This window comes from Aethalodelphis obliquidens, unplaced genomic scaffold (assembly GCF_003676395.1).
Source record: "Aethalodelphis obliquidens isolate GAN/ISIS:26980383/991018 unplaced genomic scaffold, ASM367639v1 scaffold52, whole genome shotgun sequence".
In the NCBI taxonomy this organism is placed as follows: Eukaryota; Metazoa; Chordata; class Mammalia; order Artiodactyla; family Delphinidae; genus Aethalodelphis; species Aethalodelphis obliquidens.
The window spans coordinates 6,871,933-6,891,109 of NW_020837996.1; the positions used below are offsets into that span (position 1 = coordinate 6,871,933).

General features: G+C 39.5%; 1 protein-coding gene across 5 annotated transcripts in view; it reads right to left on the reverse strand.

The window, feature by feature from the left end:
- LOC113608250 (teneurin-2) overlaps window positions 1-19,177 on the reverse strand; it is a 531,856-nt gene that overhangs the window by 73,844 nt on the left and 438,835 nt on the right. For all 5 annotated transcript variants that reach the window (XM_027084352.1, XM_027084355.1, XM_027084357.1 and 2 more), the window contains 2 exons: window positions 1,835-1,978; window positions 1,155-1,404 (listed from right to left, as the gene is read on the reverse strand). In XM_027084352.1, coding sequence (XP_026940153.1) covers window positions 1,155-1,404; window positions 1,835-1,978 — 394 coding nt within the window. The remainder of the gene's footprint in view (window positions 1-1,154; window positions 1,405-1,834; window positions 1,979-19,177) is intronic.

Genomic DNA, 19,177 nt, shown 5'->3' on the forward strand with positions numbered 1-19,177 from the left:
CAGGTCTTCACGTGGCTGATCTCATCATTCAGGTCCCACCTCAAATATCACCTAGGATGAGGGGTTTCTCTGACTACTTTATCTTACGAAGCTTCTTTCTCCCTCCTTCCCACCACCATGGTTCTATTTCTTACCCCGTTAGAATTTCCTTATGGCATTTAGTGCTTCTTGAAAAATTTTTAATTTGTCCACATGATGTAGTTTGAAGTTCCCTGTCAGACCACAAACACACCTGAGGCTTTGCTTGTTCCTCTGTTTGTTTTGGGTTTTTTTCCCTTCGCCAGACAGTTCCGCACATAGTATATATTTGCCTTGTTGAATGAATTATTTCCCTTATTCATAGACTGCATTTCTCCCTCTACTCACAGATCCCTCTCTAGGTTTGAGGGCCTAGAATCAACTTTCCTGAAAAGAGAGTTTCAAAGAGCTTTTGTCCAGCACAGAGACCTGGACTTCAGACTCAGTAGCTAGCAATGGCCAGGAGGAATCTCCCAGGGGTGGACAGAAGTTACCTAGCAAGGCCTATGCAGTACTTCTAAGTCAGGTCCTAGTAAGTGTGCACAGATATCCAGAAAATTCATAGTGAGCCAGCACACAGAGGTGCTCAATATAAATGCCTGAACTAATACATGAATGTCAGAGGTTCTTAAACTTGGATGTGCGTCAGACTCTTCTACAGAGCCTGTCAAAGAGAAGAGATGCCTCGGCCCTTCTCTAGACTTACTGAACCAGTGCCCCCGGGGGTGGGCTCCAGGAATCTGTATTTTTAAGAAGTACCACTTTAGAAACCCGTGAAATGGACCATCAGCTTCAAGTAGTGGTCCTTTCACTATTTGGTGTGTGTCAGATTCACATGTGAAGGTTTTATACAACACGGCTACCCAGGTCCCACCCCAGCACCTTGACCGAAGGCTTTCTCCTTTGCTGTAAGGCAGGTGTCGACCACTGTACTAGATACACATGCAGTGTTTTATAGACACACAAAGCATTTCCCCTAGTCCTTATCTGATTCCAGGCCTAGGTTTTAAACCTCAGCCCGTCACACAGAATCTGTATTCTCTGAAGAACCCCACACGCGGCCACCATTTACCCAAGGAAGTTTCGTAGCACTGGGAGCAATAGGGCAAAAGAAGGTTTTCTGTGCAGTCACTTACCGTAACTCCAAGATGCTGGTCACGTTTCGGGAGGGAAAGATGCGCCGGATGTAATTGAAGTCACCGACGAAGAGGCTCCCATCGACTCCAACAGCCAGAGCTACTGGGGCTAGCAGCTTGTTGCCTTCAGCAAGGCCGTTGCAGCTGGGACAGGAAATGCTCCGGCGGCGGCCGTTGCCCATGATGCTGGTGATGATGGCGGGCTGCTGGGTCAGGAACTGGTTCTCCCCAGTGCCCTTGTGTAGGATTCCTGGGGCAGGGGCAGTAAATGGGGGCAGTTATTGCAGCCCTCTGGGGAGGACACTTCTATAGGCTTACTGAGGATGAGGGGAAGTGACAGAGGGAAGAGAAACAGTAGGAAACGGCAACTTTGGGGAGCTCCCCAACTTCCTCATGATGCTGAGAGAGCTGTCATAGGATAGGGAAACCCCAAGGCCATGGTACGGGGTAAGATAACATTTGTAGAGATCACTGAAGAAGAACTGTGAGGTACACTAAGGTGGATGGTCTGGAAAAAAAACAGCTCAACATTCCTTGACATTTACGAGTATTTTGGTCATTTGATGAAAAAGAGCTATGTTCGGAAGGGGAGGGGGCTACCACTTAAATGTCAAGGCCGGAGAGAAGGTTCCAGAGGCAAGACTAGGCCGTATTTGGGAAAAGGAAATGTGCTCACGTACCACTTTTAACGTTGAGGATGTGATGTTTGTCCAGGGACCAGCCCCCGAGGTTGGAAGGGTCCAGCTCAAATCCCTGAAGGAGGGCTGTCCTTTTCTCCCACAGGATGAGACTGGGGCAGGTCTCATATTCAAACCCGACAGACACTGAAAGATAAAAGGGGGTGGGGCAGAGTGGGAGATGAGAGAGTTTCCTTGATTACTCCAGAGCCCTCCAGCAGGAATGAGAAACTTGTGCTCACGGTAATACAGATTCAGCTCAAAAAACTCACTCGAGGCAGGCTGATTGCTTTTCTCCTTGTGATTCCATACAATATTAAATTCAAATTTCAAGCTGAACTCAACCTTGAAACTTTACACAGTCATAGTCTGTGGGGATAGAAAGAACTTTCCAATGAACAGCTGGTTTTCAAAAATGACCCCAGCGATGGGGAGGGAAGAGATGAATCATTTAGAAACTGAATACAACGCTCCTTTAGAGATGGACAGGAGACCGTTTCCCTTAGCCTGTTCACGGCCTGCATTCGCTATATTTTGTGTTATTTATTTTCACTCACTAGGAGAAAGACCTATGGAAGCCCTGTGGCTCATTTATAAGGAGATTCTGGAGGCGACAGCTTGTGTTAGCTGAGGCACTTTGTACATTCACTGAGGATTCCAGAGAGTTCCAAGTGAGGCAGGCATGGGGACACCGCCTGCCAATTATATGGCAATTCAGTGGGGAACAGAATCCAAAAACTATAAAAATCCTGCATTTGCCACATGGACAAACAGGAGAGAAGGGTGGGAGAAGAAGGATTTTAGTTCCAGTTCTGTTCCAGCTCACACTTCCTCGTGGCTCCATCTCCCCCGTGTGCAAAACAGAGCAAGTGAAGCCTCAGTTTCTCAGAGAGATGTCGTGAGGATAGAGGAGACAAAACGCCGAGATGCCATACATTTTTAATTGGAACGCCGCTTCAGAAACATGAGGCATTGTTATTATGGCTGTTCCTTCCACATTAAATTCTTAACTATGTGTGTCACCTTTGGGGATTCTCCACAGCTTTTTTTAAATCCTGAGATACAGGAGTGTTGAAATGAAGGAGAGGTACATTTTATCTTTTAAAAAAACCCATGTATGTACTGGCTTGTCCTCTGAAAATTCCAAGAAACAATGACCAACTCAGTAGCAAAGAGAAGTGCTAGTGCCTGGTTTGTGGCCTTGAAATATTATTTCTCATTAACAGGAATCAGGGCTCCTTGAAGAAACGGCTGGAACAAGAAATGAACAACAGAAGACCAGGCGATTTGATCACACCAGATAGCAAGGAAGGAAATACAATCTACTAGGGCCACGTCGAAAGAATTTGGGAATCAGCTTGAAGAAGCTTCCACTGACCAAAGATGAGACAATTTGACTATGAGGAAAGATAATAACTTCAATGGATATATTAGAGGTATTTCATCCTGTGAGTTCATAATGGTATTTAAAAACACTGATTTGCCACCAGCAGAGGATGTGAGAGAGCCAACTTATTAGGTTGAAAATTGGTAAATAAAGGGAAAGAATCAAGCATTTATCCTTTCTTTCTTATTTGAACTGTACCTCAAATAACCAAGTAGTTAATGAGAAAGTATCTCTAAATAAAAGTATTCTAGCTAGTAAATAATAAAGCAGCAATGACAGAATTAAAATATCATTTTGCAATCCCTAATGACCTAATGAATCTAGGCAATGAGCATCAATGCTGCTGAAATCACAAAAGAATAGACAGGCTGACATTAGTCACCTCCAGACAGAAGAAGACAGAACCATCTATCAAGCGGTCTTGCTTAAAAAAAAAAAAAAAATCAAAGAACAAAATACTTAGGAATAAATTTAACCAAGGAGGTGAAAGACCTGTACACTGAAAATGACAAGAAAGTGATGAAAGAAACTGGAGAAGACACAAATAAATGGAAAGATACTCTATGCTCATGGATTAGAAGAATTAATATTGTTAAAATGTCCGTACTACCCAAAGCAAAGTACAGATTCAATGTAATCCCTATCAAAATTCCAATGCTATTTTTTCACAGAAATAGAAAAAACACTCCTAAAACCTGTATGGAACCACAAAACCCTGAACTGTCAAAGCTATCTTGAGAAGAAGAACAAAGCTAGAGGCAACACACGCTCAGATTTCAAACTATATTACATGGCTATAGTAACCAAAACAGTATGGTGCTGGCATGAAAACAGACACAAAGATCAATGGAGTAGATTAGAGAGTCCAGAAGTAAACCCAAGCATACATAGTCTATTAATTTATGACAAAGGAGCCAAGAATATACAATGGGCAAAGGACACTCTCTTCAATAAATGGGTTGGGAAAGCTGGACAGCCACATGTGAAAAAAAGAAAAAGAAAAAGAAATTGTACCACTCTATGCCACTCACAAAAATGAACTCAAATGGATTAAAAGCTTGAATATAAGACCTAAAACCATAGAACTCCTAGAAGAAAACATAGGCAATAAGCTCCTTAACATCAGTCATTGCAATGATTTTTTGAATTTGACACCCAAAGCAAAGGAAACTAAAGCAGAAAGGAACAAGTGGGACTACATCAAACTAAAAAGCTTCTGCACAGCAAATGAAACCATTCATAAAATGATAAGGAAACCTACTGAATGAGAGAAAATATTTGCAAATCATATATCGGATAAGGGGCTAATGTCCAAAGTATATAAAGAACTCATACCACTTGACAGCCAAAAACCAAAGAACGCAATTAAAAAAGGGGCAAAGGAACTGAATAGACATCTATCCAAAGAAGACATACACAAGGCCAATGGTATGTGAAAAGATGCTCAGCATCACTAATCTTCAGGGAAATGCAAATCAAACCTATGATGAGATATCACCTCACCCCTGTCCGAATGGCTATCATCAAAAAGAGGATGTGGAGAAAAGGAACCCTTGTGCACTGTTGGTGGGAATGTAAACTGGTGCAGCCATTATGGAAAACAGTATGGAGGTTTCTCAAAAACTTAAAAATAAAACTACCATAGGACCCAGCAATTCCACTTCTTGGTATCTATCTGGAGGAAACAAAAACATCAACAGTGAAAAGATATATGCACCCCTATATTCGTTGCAGCATTACTTACAATAGCTAAGATGGAGAAACAACCAAGGTGTCCATCGACAGATGAATGGATAAAAATGACGTGATATACAATCAATGAAATATTATTCAGCCGTACAAAAGAATGAAATCTTGCCATTTGTGACAACATGAATAGACTTTGAGGGCATTATGTTAAGTGAAATAAGTCAGATAAAGAAAGACAAATACTGTATAATCTCACCTATATGTGGATCTAAAAATCTGTGTAAATAGGAATATCATTTGCTCTAAATGCCTCAATGTTTTATTGTGATAAATAGTAAATTTGGGGGACTTCCCTGGTGGCACAGTGGTTAAGAATCCACCTGCCACTTCAGGGGACATGGGTTCAAGCCCCGGTCTGGGTAGATCTCACATGCCACAGAGCAACTAAGCCCATGCACCACAACTACTGAGCCTGCGCTCTAGAGCCTGTGAGCCACAGCTACTGAAGCCCGCGCGCCTAGAGCCCGTGCTCCACAACAAAGAAGCTGCCACAGTGAGAAGCCTGTGCACTGCAATGAAGAGTATCCCCCGCTCACCACAACTAGAGAAAGCCCGCATGCACCAACGAAGACCCAACGCAGCCAAAAATAAATAAATTAATTAATTTAAAAAATTTCTGGAGAAATCTAAGTAATGTTTTTAAAGTGTTTATGAAACAAAGATGATCATAAGCAGAATTAAAAAAAAATAAAAACAAACAAAGCAAAAAACAAAAAGCCAAGCTCTTGTACAGGGAACAGATTGGTGGTTGCCAGAGGCAGGGGCTGGGTGGACCAAACAGGTGAAGAAAGTCAAAAGATACAAACTTTCAGTTAAAAAATAAATGAGTCACAGGGATGTGATATACAACATGGTAACTATAATTAGTAATGCCGTACTGTATATTTGAAAGTTGCTAAGAGAGTAGATCTTAAAAGTTCTCACCACCAGAAAAAAAATTTGTAACTATGTATGGTGACAGATGTTAACTAGATCTACTGTAGTCATCATTTTGCAATATATACAAATATCAAATCATTATGTTGTATACATTGTATGTCAGTTAAACCTCAAAAAAGTTGGTATAGATAAAATATCAAACTTGAACCTAGAAAGCCTCAAGGTCCAACTATCAATTTATAGGAGATATAGGACAGAGGAACACGTTAAACAGCCACAGGTGTGCAATCAGAAAACAAGCCAGACTATGGGAAATGCTACAGGCAAACAATACAGTTTCTTCAACAAATCAATCATAAAACCTAAAAAAAGAGGTTGAAATGGAAGGAGAAACCATAGATTAAAATAATTGAAGAGAAGTCAGCCGGTTGCACAAGGTGGATCTCGTCTGGATTCATAGTAAGTACAGGTAAAAATCTATAGTAATTACACAAAGGAACATGAGAGAAAGTCAAAGTAACTAATACCAAAGACAGCAGAAAAAGAAAGAAGGCACAATGGATCACAAAAGGGCCAGAAAACAAAGAATAAAATGACAATACTAAGTCCCTATCATTAATTAGTTTAAACGTAAACAGATTAAATTCTCCAATCAAAAGACATGAAACGGCTGAATGAATAAAACCAACAAGAGCCAATGTTATGATGCCTATAAGAGACTCACTATAGCCATAAGGACCCAGATGGACTGAGAATGAAGGGATGGAAAAAGGCATTGCAAACTTTCAAGTAAATGGTAATCCCATGCCCCCCAAAAAGCAGGGGTAGCTATATTTATATCAGACAAAATAGACTTCAAACTAAAAGTGTTAAAAAGAGACAAAGAAGACCATTATATAATGGTAAAGTGGTAGATACATCAAGAAGATATAACAATTATAAATATTTATGCACCCAACAGTGGAGCATGTAAATATATAAAGCACAAACTAGCAGAGCTAAAAGGAGAAATAAACCATAATAGGATAAAGTTGGGGACTTGAATATCCCACTCTCAAAAATGGACAGATCATCCAGACAGAAAGTCATAAAGGAAACAGAGGATTTCAACAACACTGTAGACCCAATGGATCTAACAAACATACATAGAACATTCTATCCAACAATGGCAGAAGTGTACATGGAACATTTTCTAGGATAGACCATATGTTAGGCCACAAAACAAGTCTTAACAAATTCAGGAAGATTAAAATCATACCAAATATCTTCTTTGACCACAATGCCATGAAACTAGAACTCAATAACAAGAGGAAAACTGGAAAATTCAAAAATATATGGAAATTAAAAAACACTCTCCTGAATAACCAATAGATTAAGGAAGAAACTAAAAGGGAAATAAAAAGAGACAAATTAAAATGGAAACACAAATACCAGAACTTCTGGGATGCATTAAAAGCCAGTTCTAAGAGGGAAGTTCATAGCAATAAGCACCTACATTAAGGAAGATCCCAAATAAACAATCTAATTTTGTGCCTTAAGGAACTAGAAAAAGAAGAACAAACTGAGCCCAAAGTTAGCAGAATAAAGGAAATAATAAATATTGCAGCATAAATAAATAAAATAGAAAAGAGAGAAACAAGAGCAAAGATTAACCAAACAAAGAGTTGGTTCTTTAAAAAGATAAACAAAATTGACAAACCCTTAATTAGACTACCTAGGGAAAAAACAGAGAGGACCCAAATAAACAAAATTATGAATGAATAAGGACACATTATTTAATAATTTATACTACAGAAATACAAAGGATCATAAGAGGCTCCTCTGAATAACTATACACCAACAACCTAAACTGAACAACCTAGAAGAAATGGAAAAATTCTTAAAGACATACAACTTACCAAAACTGCATCAGGAAGAAATAGAAAATCTGAATGACCAATTGCTAGTCAGGAAGAAATAGAAAATCCAAACGACCAATTGCTAGTCAAGAGATTGAATCAGTAATCAAAAATCTCCCAATGAAGAAAAGCTTAGGACCAGATGGCTTCACTGGTGAATTTTCCCAAACATTTTAAGCAGAATCAACACCAATCCTTCTCAAACTCTTCCAAAAAATCAAAGAGGAGGGAACACTTTCCCAACCTCATTTTCAAGGCCAGCATTACCCTGATACCAAAACCAGAAAAGGACACTATCAGAAAACTACAGGTCAGTATCCCTGATAAGTACAGATGCAAAAATTCTCAATAAAATACTAGCAAATCAAATTCAGCAGCATATTAAAATGATCATACACCATGATCCAGTGGGATTTATCTCTGGGATGCAAGGATGGTTCAACATATGCAAATCAATCAATGTGATAATCCAATTAATAGGATAAAAGAAAAAATCATATGATTATCTCAAGAGATGCAGAAAAAGCATTTGACAATACTCAACATCCATTCATGATAAAAACTCTTAACAATATAGGCATAGAAAAAACCCAACTCAACAAAATAAAGGCCATATATGACAGGCCCGCAGCTAACATCCTACTCAATGGAAAACTATTGAAAGCTTTTCCTCTAAGATCAGGAACAAGACAGGAGTGCCCATTCTCACCACTCCTAGTCAACATAGTATTAGAAGTCCTAACTGGAATAATCAGGAAGAAAAATAAATAAGATGTATCAGAACTGGAAAAGAAGCAGTAAAATTGTCCCTATTTGCCAATGGCATGATTTTATATATAGAAAATCCTAAAGACTCAAAAAAAAAATGTTAAGACTTAATCAGTAAATTCAGTAAAGTTGCAGGATACAAAATTAACATACAAAAACCAGTAGCATTTCTATACACCAACAATGAATTTTCTGAATAAGAAATAAAATAAATAAATCCCACTTATAATAGGATCAAAAAATACTTAGGAACACATTTAATCAAGGAGGTGAAAGATCTCTACTCTGAAAACTACAAGACATTGAAAGAAATCAAAGAAAACACAAATAAATGGAAGGTATCTTGTGTACATGGACTGGAAGAACTAAGAGTGTTAAAATGTCAATACTACCAAAAGCCATTTATAGATTCAATGTAATTCCTATTAAGATTCCAATAGCATTTTTTTACGGAAGTAGAAAAAAACACTCCTAAAAGTTATATGGAACCACAAAAGATTCCGAGTAGCCAAAGAAGTACTGAGAAAGCAGAAAAAAGCAGGATGCATCATACGTCCTGGTTTCAGGCTATATTATAAAGCCATAGTCATCAAAACAGTATGGTACTGGCATAGAAACAAAGAGACAATTGGAATAGAGCTGACAGCCCAGAAATAAACCCATGCATATATGGTCAATTAATATTTGACAAAGCAGCCAAGAATACTCAATGGAAGAAGACAGTCGTTTCAATAAATGGTGCCAGGATAATTGCATATTCTCATGTACTAGAATGAAACTGGACCCATATCTATACCACTTACAAAAATTAACCCAAAATGGATTAAATACTTAAATGTAAGACCTGAAACTATAAGGAAACAGGAATAAAGCTCCTTGACATGGGTCTTGGTAATGAGTTTTTGGCTACGACACCTAAAGCAGAAGTAACAAAATGGAAAATAAGCAAGTGGGACTACATCAAACTAAAAAAAACCTTCTGCACAAGAAACCATAAAAGTGAAAAAACAACCTATATAATGGGAAAAATATTTGCAAATAGTAGATCTGATAAGGAGTTAATATTCAAAACACATAAAGAACTCATACAACTCAATAGCAAAAAGCCCAAATAATCCAATTAAAAAATGGGCAAAGGACCTGAACAGACATTTCTCCAAAGAAAACACACAAAAGGCTAACAGATACATGAAAAAATGCTGAACATCACTGGTTATTAGGGAAATGCAAACGAAAAGCACAATGAGATAACACCTCATGCCTATTAGAATGGCCATCAAAAAGACAAGGGATAACAAATGCTGGTGAGGATGTGGAGAAAAGGAGACCGCTGTGCAACGTTGGTGGGACTGGAAACAGTATGGAGGTTCCTGAAAAATTAAAAATTAAAGTACCATATGATCCAGCAATTCTACTTCTGAGAATGTATCTGAAGAAATAGAAACCCTATGTCAAAGAGATATTTGCACTCCCATGTTCATAGCAGCATAATCAAGATATGGAAACAATGTAAGTGTCCACTGATGGATGAATGAATAAAGAAACTGTAGTATGTGTGTGTGTGTGTGTATATATATATATATATGTATGTATACATATATATACAAATACATACAATATACATATGTGTGTGTATATATATGTGTGTGTGTGTATATATATATATACACACACAATGAAATATTACTGAGCCATAAAAAATGGGAAATCCTACCATTTGCAACAACATGATGGAACTTGAAGGCATTATGCTAAGTGAAATAAGTCAGACAGAGAAAGACAAACACTGTATGATCTCACTTATATGTGGAACTAAAACCAAAACAAACGCATAGAAAAACATATCAAACTTGAGGTTTACCAGAGGCAGAGAGTGGGGAAAGGGGAAACTGGATGAAGGTGGTGGAAAGGTACAAACTTCTAGATACAAGATAAATAAGTACCAGGGATGTAATGTACAACATGATGACTAGAGTTAACACTGCTGTATGATATACAGGAAAGTTGTTGAAAGACTAAATCCTATGAGTTCTCATCACAATTTTCCTTTTTTCTCTTCTTTTTTATTGTTTCTTTATGAGAAGATGAACGCTAGCTGAATCTATTGTGCTAATCATTTCACAATATAAGTAAATCAACTATCATGCTGTATGTCATAAAGTTATACAGTGATGTAAGTCAATTATTTCTCAGTAAAACTGGGGAAAATGAGCTAGTGATGAAAGGGAAAACTACAGATTAAAAAAATTTAAGAGAACCCAGCTATTCCCTTCTTGGTATATATCCAGAGGACACCAAAACATTAATTCAAAAAATATATACACCTCTATGTTCACTGCAGTATTATTTACAATAGCTAAGATATGGAAACAACCTAACTGTCCACTGATGGATGAATGAATAAAGAAATTGCGGGAGGACGAGGGGAAGATGGCAGAAGAGTAAGAGACGGAGATCACCTTCCTCTCCACAGATACACCAGAAATACATCTACACGTGGAACAACTCCTACAGAACACCTACTGAATGCTGGCAGAAGACCTCAGACCTCCCAAAAGGCAAGAAACTCCCCACGTACCTGGGTAGGGCAAAAGCAAAAAAGAAAAAACAGAGACAAAAGAATAGGGATGGGACCTGCACCAATGGGAGGGAGCTCTGAAGGAGGAAAGGTTTCCACACACTAGGAAGCCCCTTCGCGGGCGGAGACTGAGGGTGGTGGAGGGGGAGAGCGCAGCAACAGGGGTGTGGAGGGCAAAGCGGAGAGATTCCTGCACAGAGGATCGGTGCTGACTGGCACTCACCAGCCTGAGAGGCTTGTCTGCTCACCCGCCGGGGCGGGCGGGGCTGGGAGCTGAGGCTCAGGCTTCGGTCGGAGCGCCGGGAGAGGACTGGGGTTGGCGGCGTGAACACAGCCTGCAGGGGGTTAGTGCACCACGGCTAGATGGGAGGGAGTCCGGGGAAAAGTCTGGACCTGCCAAAGAGGCAAGAGACTTTTTCTTCCCTCTTTGTTTCCTGGTGCGCGAGGAGAGGGGATTAAGAGTGCTGCTTAAAGGAGCTCCAGAGATGGGCGCGAGCCGCGGCTAAAAGCACGGACCCCAGAGACGGGCAGGAGACGCTAAGACTGCTGCTGCCGCCACCAAGAAGCCTGTGTGCGAGCACAGGTCACTATCCACACCTCCCTTCCGGGGAGCCTGTGCAGCCCGCCACTGCCAGGTTCCTGGGATCCAGGGACAACTTCCCCGGGAGAACGCATGTCGCGCCTCAGGCTGGTGCAACGTCATGCTGGCCTCTGCTGCGGCAGGCTCGCCCCGCAATCCGTGCCCCTCCCTCCCCCCGGCCTGAGTGAGCCAGAGCCCCCGAATCAGCGGCTCCTTTAACCCCGTCCCGTCAGATCGAGAAACAGACGCCCTCCGGCGACCTACACGCAGAGGCGGGGCCAAATCCAAAGCTGAGCCCCTGGGAGCTGTGCGAACAAAGAAGAGAAAGGGAAATCTCTCCCAGCAGCCTCAGAAACAGCGGATTAAAGCTCCACAATCAACTTGATGTACCCTGCATCTGGAATACATGAATAGACAACGAATCATCCCAAATTAAGGAGGTGGACTTTGAGAGCAAGATTTATGATTTTTTCCCCTTTTCCTCTTTTTGTGAGTGTGTATGTGTAGGCTTGTGTGTGAGATTTTGTCTGTATAGCTTTGCTTCCACCATTTGTCCTAGGGTTCTATCTGTCCGTTTTTATTTTTTTTCTTAATAATTATTTTTTATTTTAATAACTTTATTTTACTTTATCTTTTCTTCCTTCCTTCCTTCCTTCCTACTTCTACTAATTCTTTCTCTCTACTTTTTCTCCCTTTTATTCTGAGCCGCGTGGATGAAAGGCTCTTGGTGCTGCAGCCAGGAGTCAGTGCTGTGCCTCTGAGGTGGGAGAGCCAACTTCAGGACACTGGTCAACAAGAGACCTCCCAGCTCCACATAATATCAAATGGCAAAAATCTCCCAGAGATCTCCATCTCAACGCCAGCTCCCAGCTTCACTCAATGCCCAGCAAGCTACAGTGCTGGACACCCTATGCCAAACAACTAGCAAAACAGGAACACAACCCCACCCATTAGCAGAGAGGCTGCCTAAAATCGTAAGTCCACAGACACCCCAAAACACACCACCAGATGTGGACCTGCCCACCAGAGAGACAAGATCCAGTCTCACCCACCAGAACAGAGGCACTAGTCCCCTCCACCAGGAAGCCTACACAACCCACTGAACCAGCCTTAGTCACTGGGGACAGACACCAAGAACAACGGGAACTATGAACCTGCAGCCTGCAAAAAGGAGACCCCAAACACAGTAAGATAAGCAAAATGAGAAGACAGAAAAACACACAGCAGATGAAGGAGCAAGATAAAAACCCACCAGACCAAACAAATGAAGAGGAAATAGGCAGTCTACCTGAAAAAGAATTCAGAATAATGATAGTAAAGATGATCCAAAATCTTGGAAACAGAATAGACAAAATGCAAGAAACATTTAACAAGGACCTAGAAGAACTAAAGATGAAACAAACAATGATGAACAACACAATAAATGAAATGAAAAATACTCTAGATGGGATCAATAGCAGAATAACTGAGGCAGAAGAACGGATAAGTGACCTGGAAGATAAAATAGTGGAAATAACTACTGCAGAGCAGAATAAAGAAAAAAGAATGAAAAGAACTGAGGACAGTCTCAGAGACCTCTGGGACAACATTAAATGCACCAACATTCGAATTATAGGGGTTCCAGAAGAAGAGGAGAAAAAGAAAGGGACTGAGAAAATATTTGAAGAGATTATAGTTGAAAACTTCCCTAATATGGGAAAGGAAATAGTTAATCAAGTCCAGGAAGCACAGAGAGTCCCATACAGGATAAATCCAAGGAGAAATACACTGAGACACATATTAATCAAACTGTCAAAAATTAAATACAAAGAAAGCATATTAAAAGCAGCAAGGGAAAACCAACAAATAACACACAAGGGAATCCCCATAAGATTAACAGCTGATCTTTCAGCAGAAACTCTGCAAGCCAGAAGGGAGTGGCAGGACATATTTAAAGTGATGAAGGAGAAAAACCTGCAACCAAGATTACTCTACCCAGCAAGGATCTCATTCAGATTTGATGGAGAAATTAAAACCTTTATAGACAAGCAAAAGCTGAGAGTTCAGCACCACCAAACCAGCTTTACAACAAATGCTAAAGGAACTTCTCTAGGCAAGAAACACAAGAGAAGGAAAAGACCTACAATAACGAACCCAAAACAATTTAGAAAATGGGAATAGGAACATACGTATCGATAATTACCTTAAATGTAAATGGACTAAATGCTCCCACCAAAAGACACAGATTGGCTGAACGGATACAAAAACAAGACCCCTATATATGCTGTCTACAAGAGACCCACTTCAGACCTAGAGACACATACAGACTGAAAGTAAGGGGATGCAAAAAGATATTTCATGCAAATGGAAACCAAAAGAAAGCTGGAGTAGCAATTCTCGTATCAGACAAAATAGACTTTAAAATAAAGACTATTAGAAGAGACAAAGAAGGACACTACATAATGATCAAGGGATCGATCCAAGAAGAAGATATAACAAGTGTAAATATTTATGCACCCAACATAGGAGCACCTCAATACATAAGGCAAATACTAACAGCCATAAACGGGGAAATCGACAGTAACACATTCATACTAGGGGACTTTAACACCCCACTTTCACCAATGGACAGATCATTCAAAATGAAAATAAATAAGGGAACACAAGCTTTAAATGATACATTAAACAAGATGGACTTAATTGATATTTATAGGACACTCCATCCAAAAACAACAGAATACACATTTTTCTTAAGTGCTCATGGCACATTCTCCAGGATAGGTCATATCTTGGGTCACAAATCAAGCCTTGGTAAATTTAAGAAAATTGAAATTGTATCAAGTATCTTTTCCGACCACAACACTATGAGACGAGATATCAATTACAGGAAAAGATCTGTAAAAAATACAAACACATGGAGGCTAAACAATACACTACTTAATAACGAAGTGATCACTGAAGAAATCAAAGAGGAAATCAAAAAATACCTAGAAACAAATGACAATGGAGACACGACGACCCAAAACCTATGGGATGCAGCAAAAGCAGTTCTAAGAGGGAAGTTTATAGCAATACAAGCCCACCTTAAGAAACAGGAAACATCTCGAATAAACAACCTAACCTTGCACCTAAAGCAATTAGAGAAAGAACAAAAAAACCCCAAAGTTAGCAGAAGGAAAGAAATCATGAAAATCAGATCAGAAATAAATGAAAAAGAAATGAAGGAAACAATAGCAAAGATCAATAAAACTAAAAGCTGGTTCTTTGAGAAGATAAACAAAATAGATAAACCATTAGCCAGACTCATCAAGAAAAAAAGGGAGAAGACTCAAATCAATTAGAAATGAAAAAGGAGAAGTAACAACTGACACTGCAGAAATACAAAAGATCATGAGAGATTACTACAAGCAACTCTATGCCAATAAAATGGACAACCTGGAAGAAATGGACAAATTCTTAGAAATGCACAACCTGCCAAGACTGAATCAGGAAGAAATAGAAAATATGAACAGACCAATCACAAGCACTGAAATTGAAACTGTGATTAAAAATCTTCCAACACACAAAAGCCCAGGACCAGATGGCTTCACAGGCGAATTCTATCAAACATTTAGAGAAGAGCTAACACCTATCCTTCTCAAACTCTTCCAAAATACAGCAGAGGCAGGAACACTCCCAAATTCATTCTACGAGGCCACCATCACCTTGATACCAAAACCAGACAAGGATGTCACAAAGAAAGAAAACTACAGGCCAATATCACTGATGAACACAGATGCAAAAATCCTCAACAAAATACTAGCAAACAGAATCCAACAGCACATTAAAAGGATCATACACCATGATCAAGTGGGGTTTATGCCAGGAATGCAAGGATTCTTCAATATATGCAAATCAATCAATGTGATACACCATATTAACAAACTGAAGGAGAAAAACCATATGATCATCTCAATAGATGCAGAAAAAACTTTCGACAAAATTCAACACCCGTTTATGATACAAACCCTGCAGAAAGTAGGCATAGAGGGAACTTTCCTCAACATAATAAAGGCCATATATGACAAACCCACAGCCAACATCATCCTCAATGGTGAAAAACTGAAAGCGTTTCCACTAAGATCAGGAACAAGACAAGGTTGCACACTCTCACCACTCTTATTCTACATAGTTTTGGAAGTTTTAGCCACAGCAATCAGAGAAGAAAAGGAAATAAAAGGAATCCAAATCGGAAAAGAAGTAAAGCTGTCACTGTTTGCAGATGACGTGATACTATACATAGACAATCCTAAAGATGCTACCAGAAAACTACTAGAGCTAATCAATGAATTTGGTAAAGTTGCAGGATACAAAATTAATGCACAGAAATCTCTGGCATTCCTATACACTAATGACGAAAATCTGAAAGTGAAATCAAGAGAACACTCCCATTTGCCATTGCAACAAAAAGAATAAAATATCTAGGAATAAACCTACCTAAGGAGACAAAAGACCTGTATTCAGAAAATTATAAGACACTGATGAAAGAAATTAAAGATGATACAAACAGATGGAGAGCTATACCATGTTCTTGGATTGGAAGAATCAACACTGTGAAAATGACTCTACTACCCAAAGCAATCTATAGATTCAATGCAATCCCTATCAAACTACCACTGGAATTTTTCACAGAACTAGAACAAAAAATTTCACAATTCGTATGGAAACACAAAAGACCCCGAATAGCCAAAGCAATCTTGAGAACGAAAAATGGAGCTGGAGGAATCAGGCTCCCTGACTGTAGACTATACTACAAAGCTACAGTAATGAAGACAGTATGGTACTGGCACAAAAACAGACAGATCAATGGAACAGTATAAAAAGCCCAGAGATAAACCCACGCACATATGGTTACCTTATCTTTGATAAAGGAGGCAAGAATGTACAGTGGAGAAAGGACAGCCTCTTCAATAAGTGGTGCTGGGAAAACTGTACAGGTACATGTCAAAGTATGAGATTAGATCACTCCCTAACACCATACACAAAAATAAGCTCAAAATGGATTCAAGACCTAAATGTAAGGCCAGAAAGTATCAAACTCTTAGAGGAAAACATAGGCAGAACACTCTATGACATAAATCACAGCAAGCTCCTTTGTGACCCACCTCCTAGAGAAATGGAAATGAAAACAAAAATAAACAAATGGGACCTAATGAAACTTCAAAACTTTTGCACAGCAAAGGAAACCATAAACAGGACCAAAAGACAACCCTCAGAATGGGAGAAAATATTTGCAAATGAAGCAACTGACAAAGGATTAATTTCCAAAATTTACAAGCAGCTCATGCAGCTCAATAACAAAAAAACAAACAACCCAATCCAAAAATGGGCAGAAGACCTAAATAGACATTTCTCCAAAGAAGATATACAGACTGCCAACAAACACATGAAAGAATGCTCAACATCATTAACCATTAGGGAAACGCAAATCAAAACTACAATGAGATATCATCTCACACCAGTCAGAATGGCCATCATCAAAAAATCTAGAAACAATAAATGCTGGAGAGGGTGTGGAGAAAAGGGAACACTCCTGCACTGCTGGTGGGAATGTGAATTGGTACAGACACTATGGAGAACAGTATGGAGGTTCCTTAAAAAACTACAAATAGAACTACCATATGACCCAGCAATCCCACTACTGGGCATATACCCTGAGAAAACCATAATTCTAAAAGAGTCATGTACCAAAATGTTCATTGCAGCTCTATTTACAATAGCCCGGAGATGGAAACAACCTAAGTGCCCATCATCAGATGAATGGATAAAGAACATGTGGCACATATATACAATGGAATATTACTCAGCCATAAAAAGAAACGAAATTGAGCTATACGTATTGAGGTGGATGGACCTAAGTCTGTCATACAGAGTGAAGTAAGTCAGAAAGAGAAAGACAAATACCGTATGCTAACACATATATATGGAATTTAAGAAAAAAAAATGTCATGAAGAACCTAGGGGTAAGACAGGAATAAAGACACAGACCTACTGGAGAACGGACTTGAGGATATGGGGAGGTGGGAAGGGTGAGCTGTGGCGAAGCGAGAGAGAGGCATGGACATATATACACTACCAAACGTAAGGTAGATAGCAAGTGGGAAGCAGCCGCATAGCACAGGGAGATCTGCTCGGTGCTTTGTGACCTCCTGGAGGGGAGGGACAGGGAGGGTGGGAGGGAGGGAGATGCAAGAGGGAAGAGATATGGGAACATATGTATAACTGATTCACTTTGTTATAAAGCAGAAACTAACACACCATTGTAAAGCAATTATACCCCAATAAAGATGTTAAAAAAAAGAAAGAAATTGCAGTATATATAATCGAATACTACTCAGCTGTAAAAAGAATGAAAGCCTGCCAGTTGTGACAATGTGGATGGGCCTTGAAGGTATTATTCTAAGTGAAATAAGTCAGAAGGAGAAAGACAGATCCTGAATGATTTCACCCATATGTGGAATCTAAAAAACAAATGAACAAACAAAATAAAACAAAAACAAACTCAGTGATAGAGAGAGTAGATTAGTGGTTACCAGAGGGAAAGGGGTTTGGAGGGTGGGCAAAATGGGTGAAGGGGGTCAGCTGTATGGTGATGGGTACTAACTACAGCTGTGGTGGTGATTACTTTGTAGTCTATACAGATGTCGAATTATAATGCTGTAAACCTGAAACCTGTATAATAACAAAAAATTTGTTGCAAAAGGTAGATCTTATTTGGATTCTGATTCAAACAAATAAAGTACTACTTTATTTTATGCTACTCATGAGGCAATTGAAATATTGAACAATGACTGGCTATTCGATATTAAGAACTTCTTGTGTTTCTTTGTTGTGATACTGTTGTTATGCTTTTAAAGTGTTTTTTAAGGATACACTCTGATATACTACAGATGAAATGATCTGATGTTTGGGACTTGCTTCAGCAAAATATGGGAGGTGGAGAAGTGGATGGAGGTAAGGAGGAAACAAGATGTGTTGATAATGGTAGGAGCTGGAGTACATGCGGTACGTTATGATATGCAATCTTCTTTTTGATGTTGGCTATCATTTTGATATTGGCTAAAGCCTGACATAATATTTATTAAATTAGCCACTGTTTATATTTAAATGCACTCGTTACTCCGATAACTTACTACTCTCTTTAAGTTATTAACTCTACCCATTGACGAAGCAGACCGCAAGGGCAATATTCTGAGCATGCGTAGCCTGCTAGGGCTGTGACTTCAGGCAACTTGCCTACCCTCTCCCTCAGGTCCCATCTGCTCAATGGGGATTATGAGAGGGTCTACTTGATAGGGTTATTGAGAGGTCACCCAAGACAAAGGCTTTAGCACAATGCTCTGCGGCAAGGGAGTGTCTGATGAACACTGGCTGTCAATTACAGTGAACATTTCTGAGTTTGCTGGTTTCTTATTTTGGTAACTTATTGCAGTTCTTGAAAACCACAAGCCTACTGGTGAAGAAAATGCAGGATTCTGGATTTTAATGA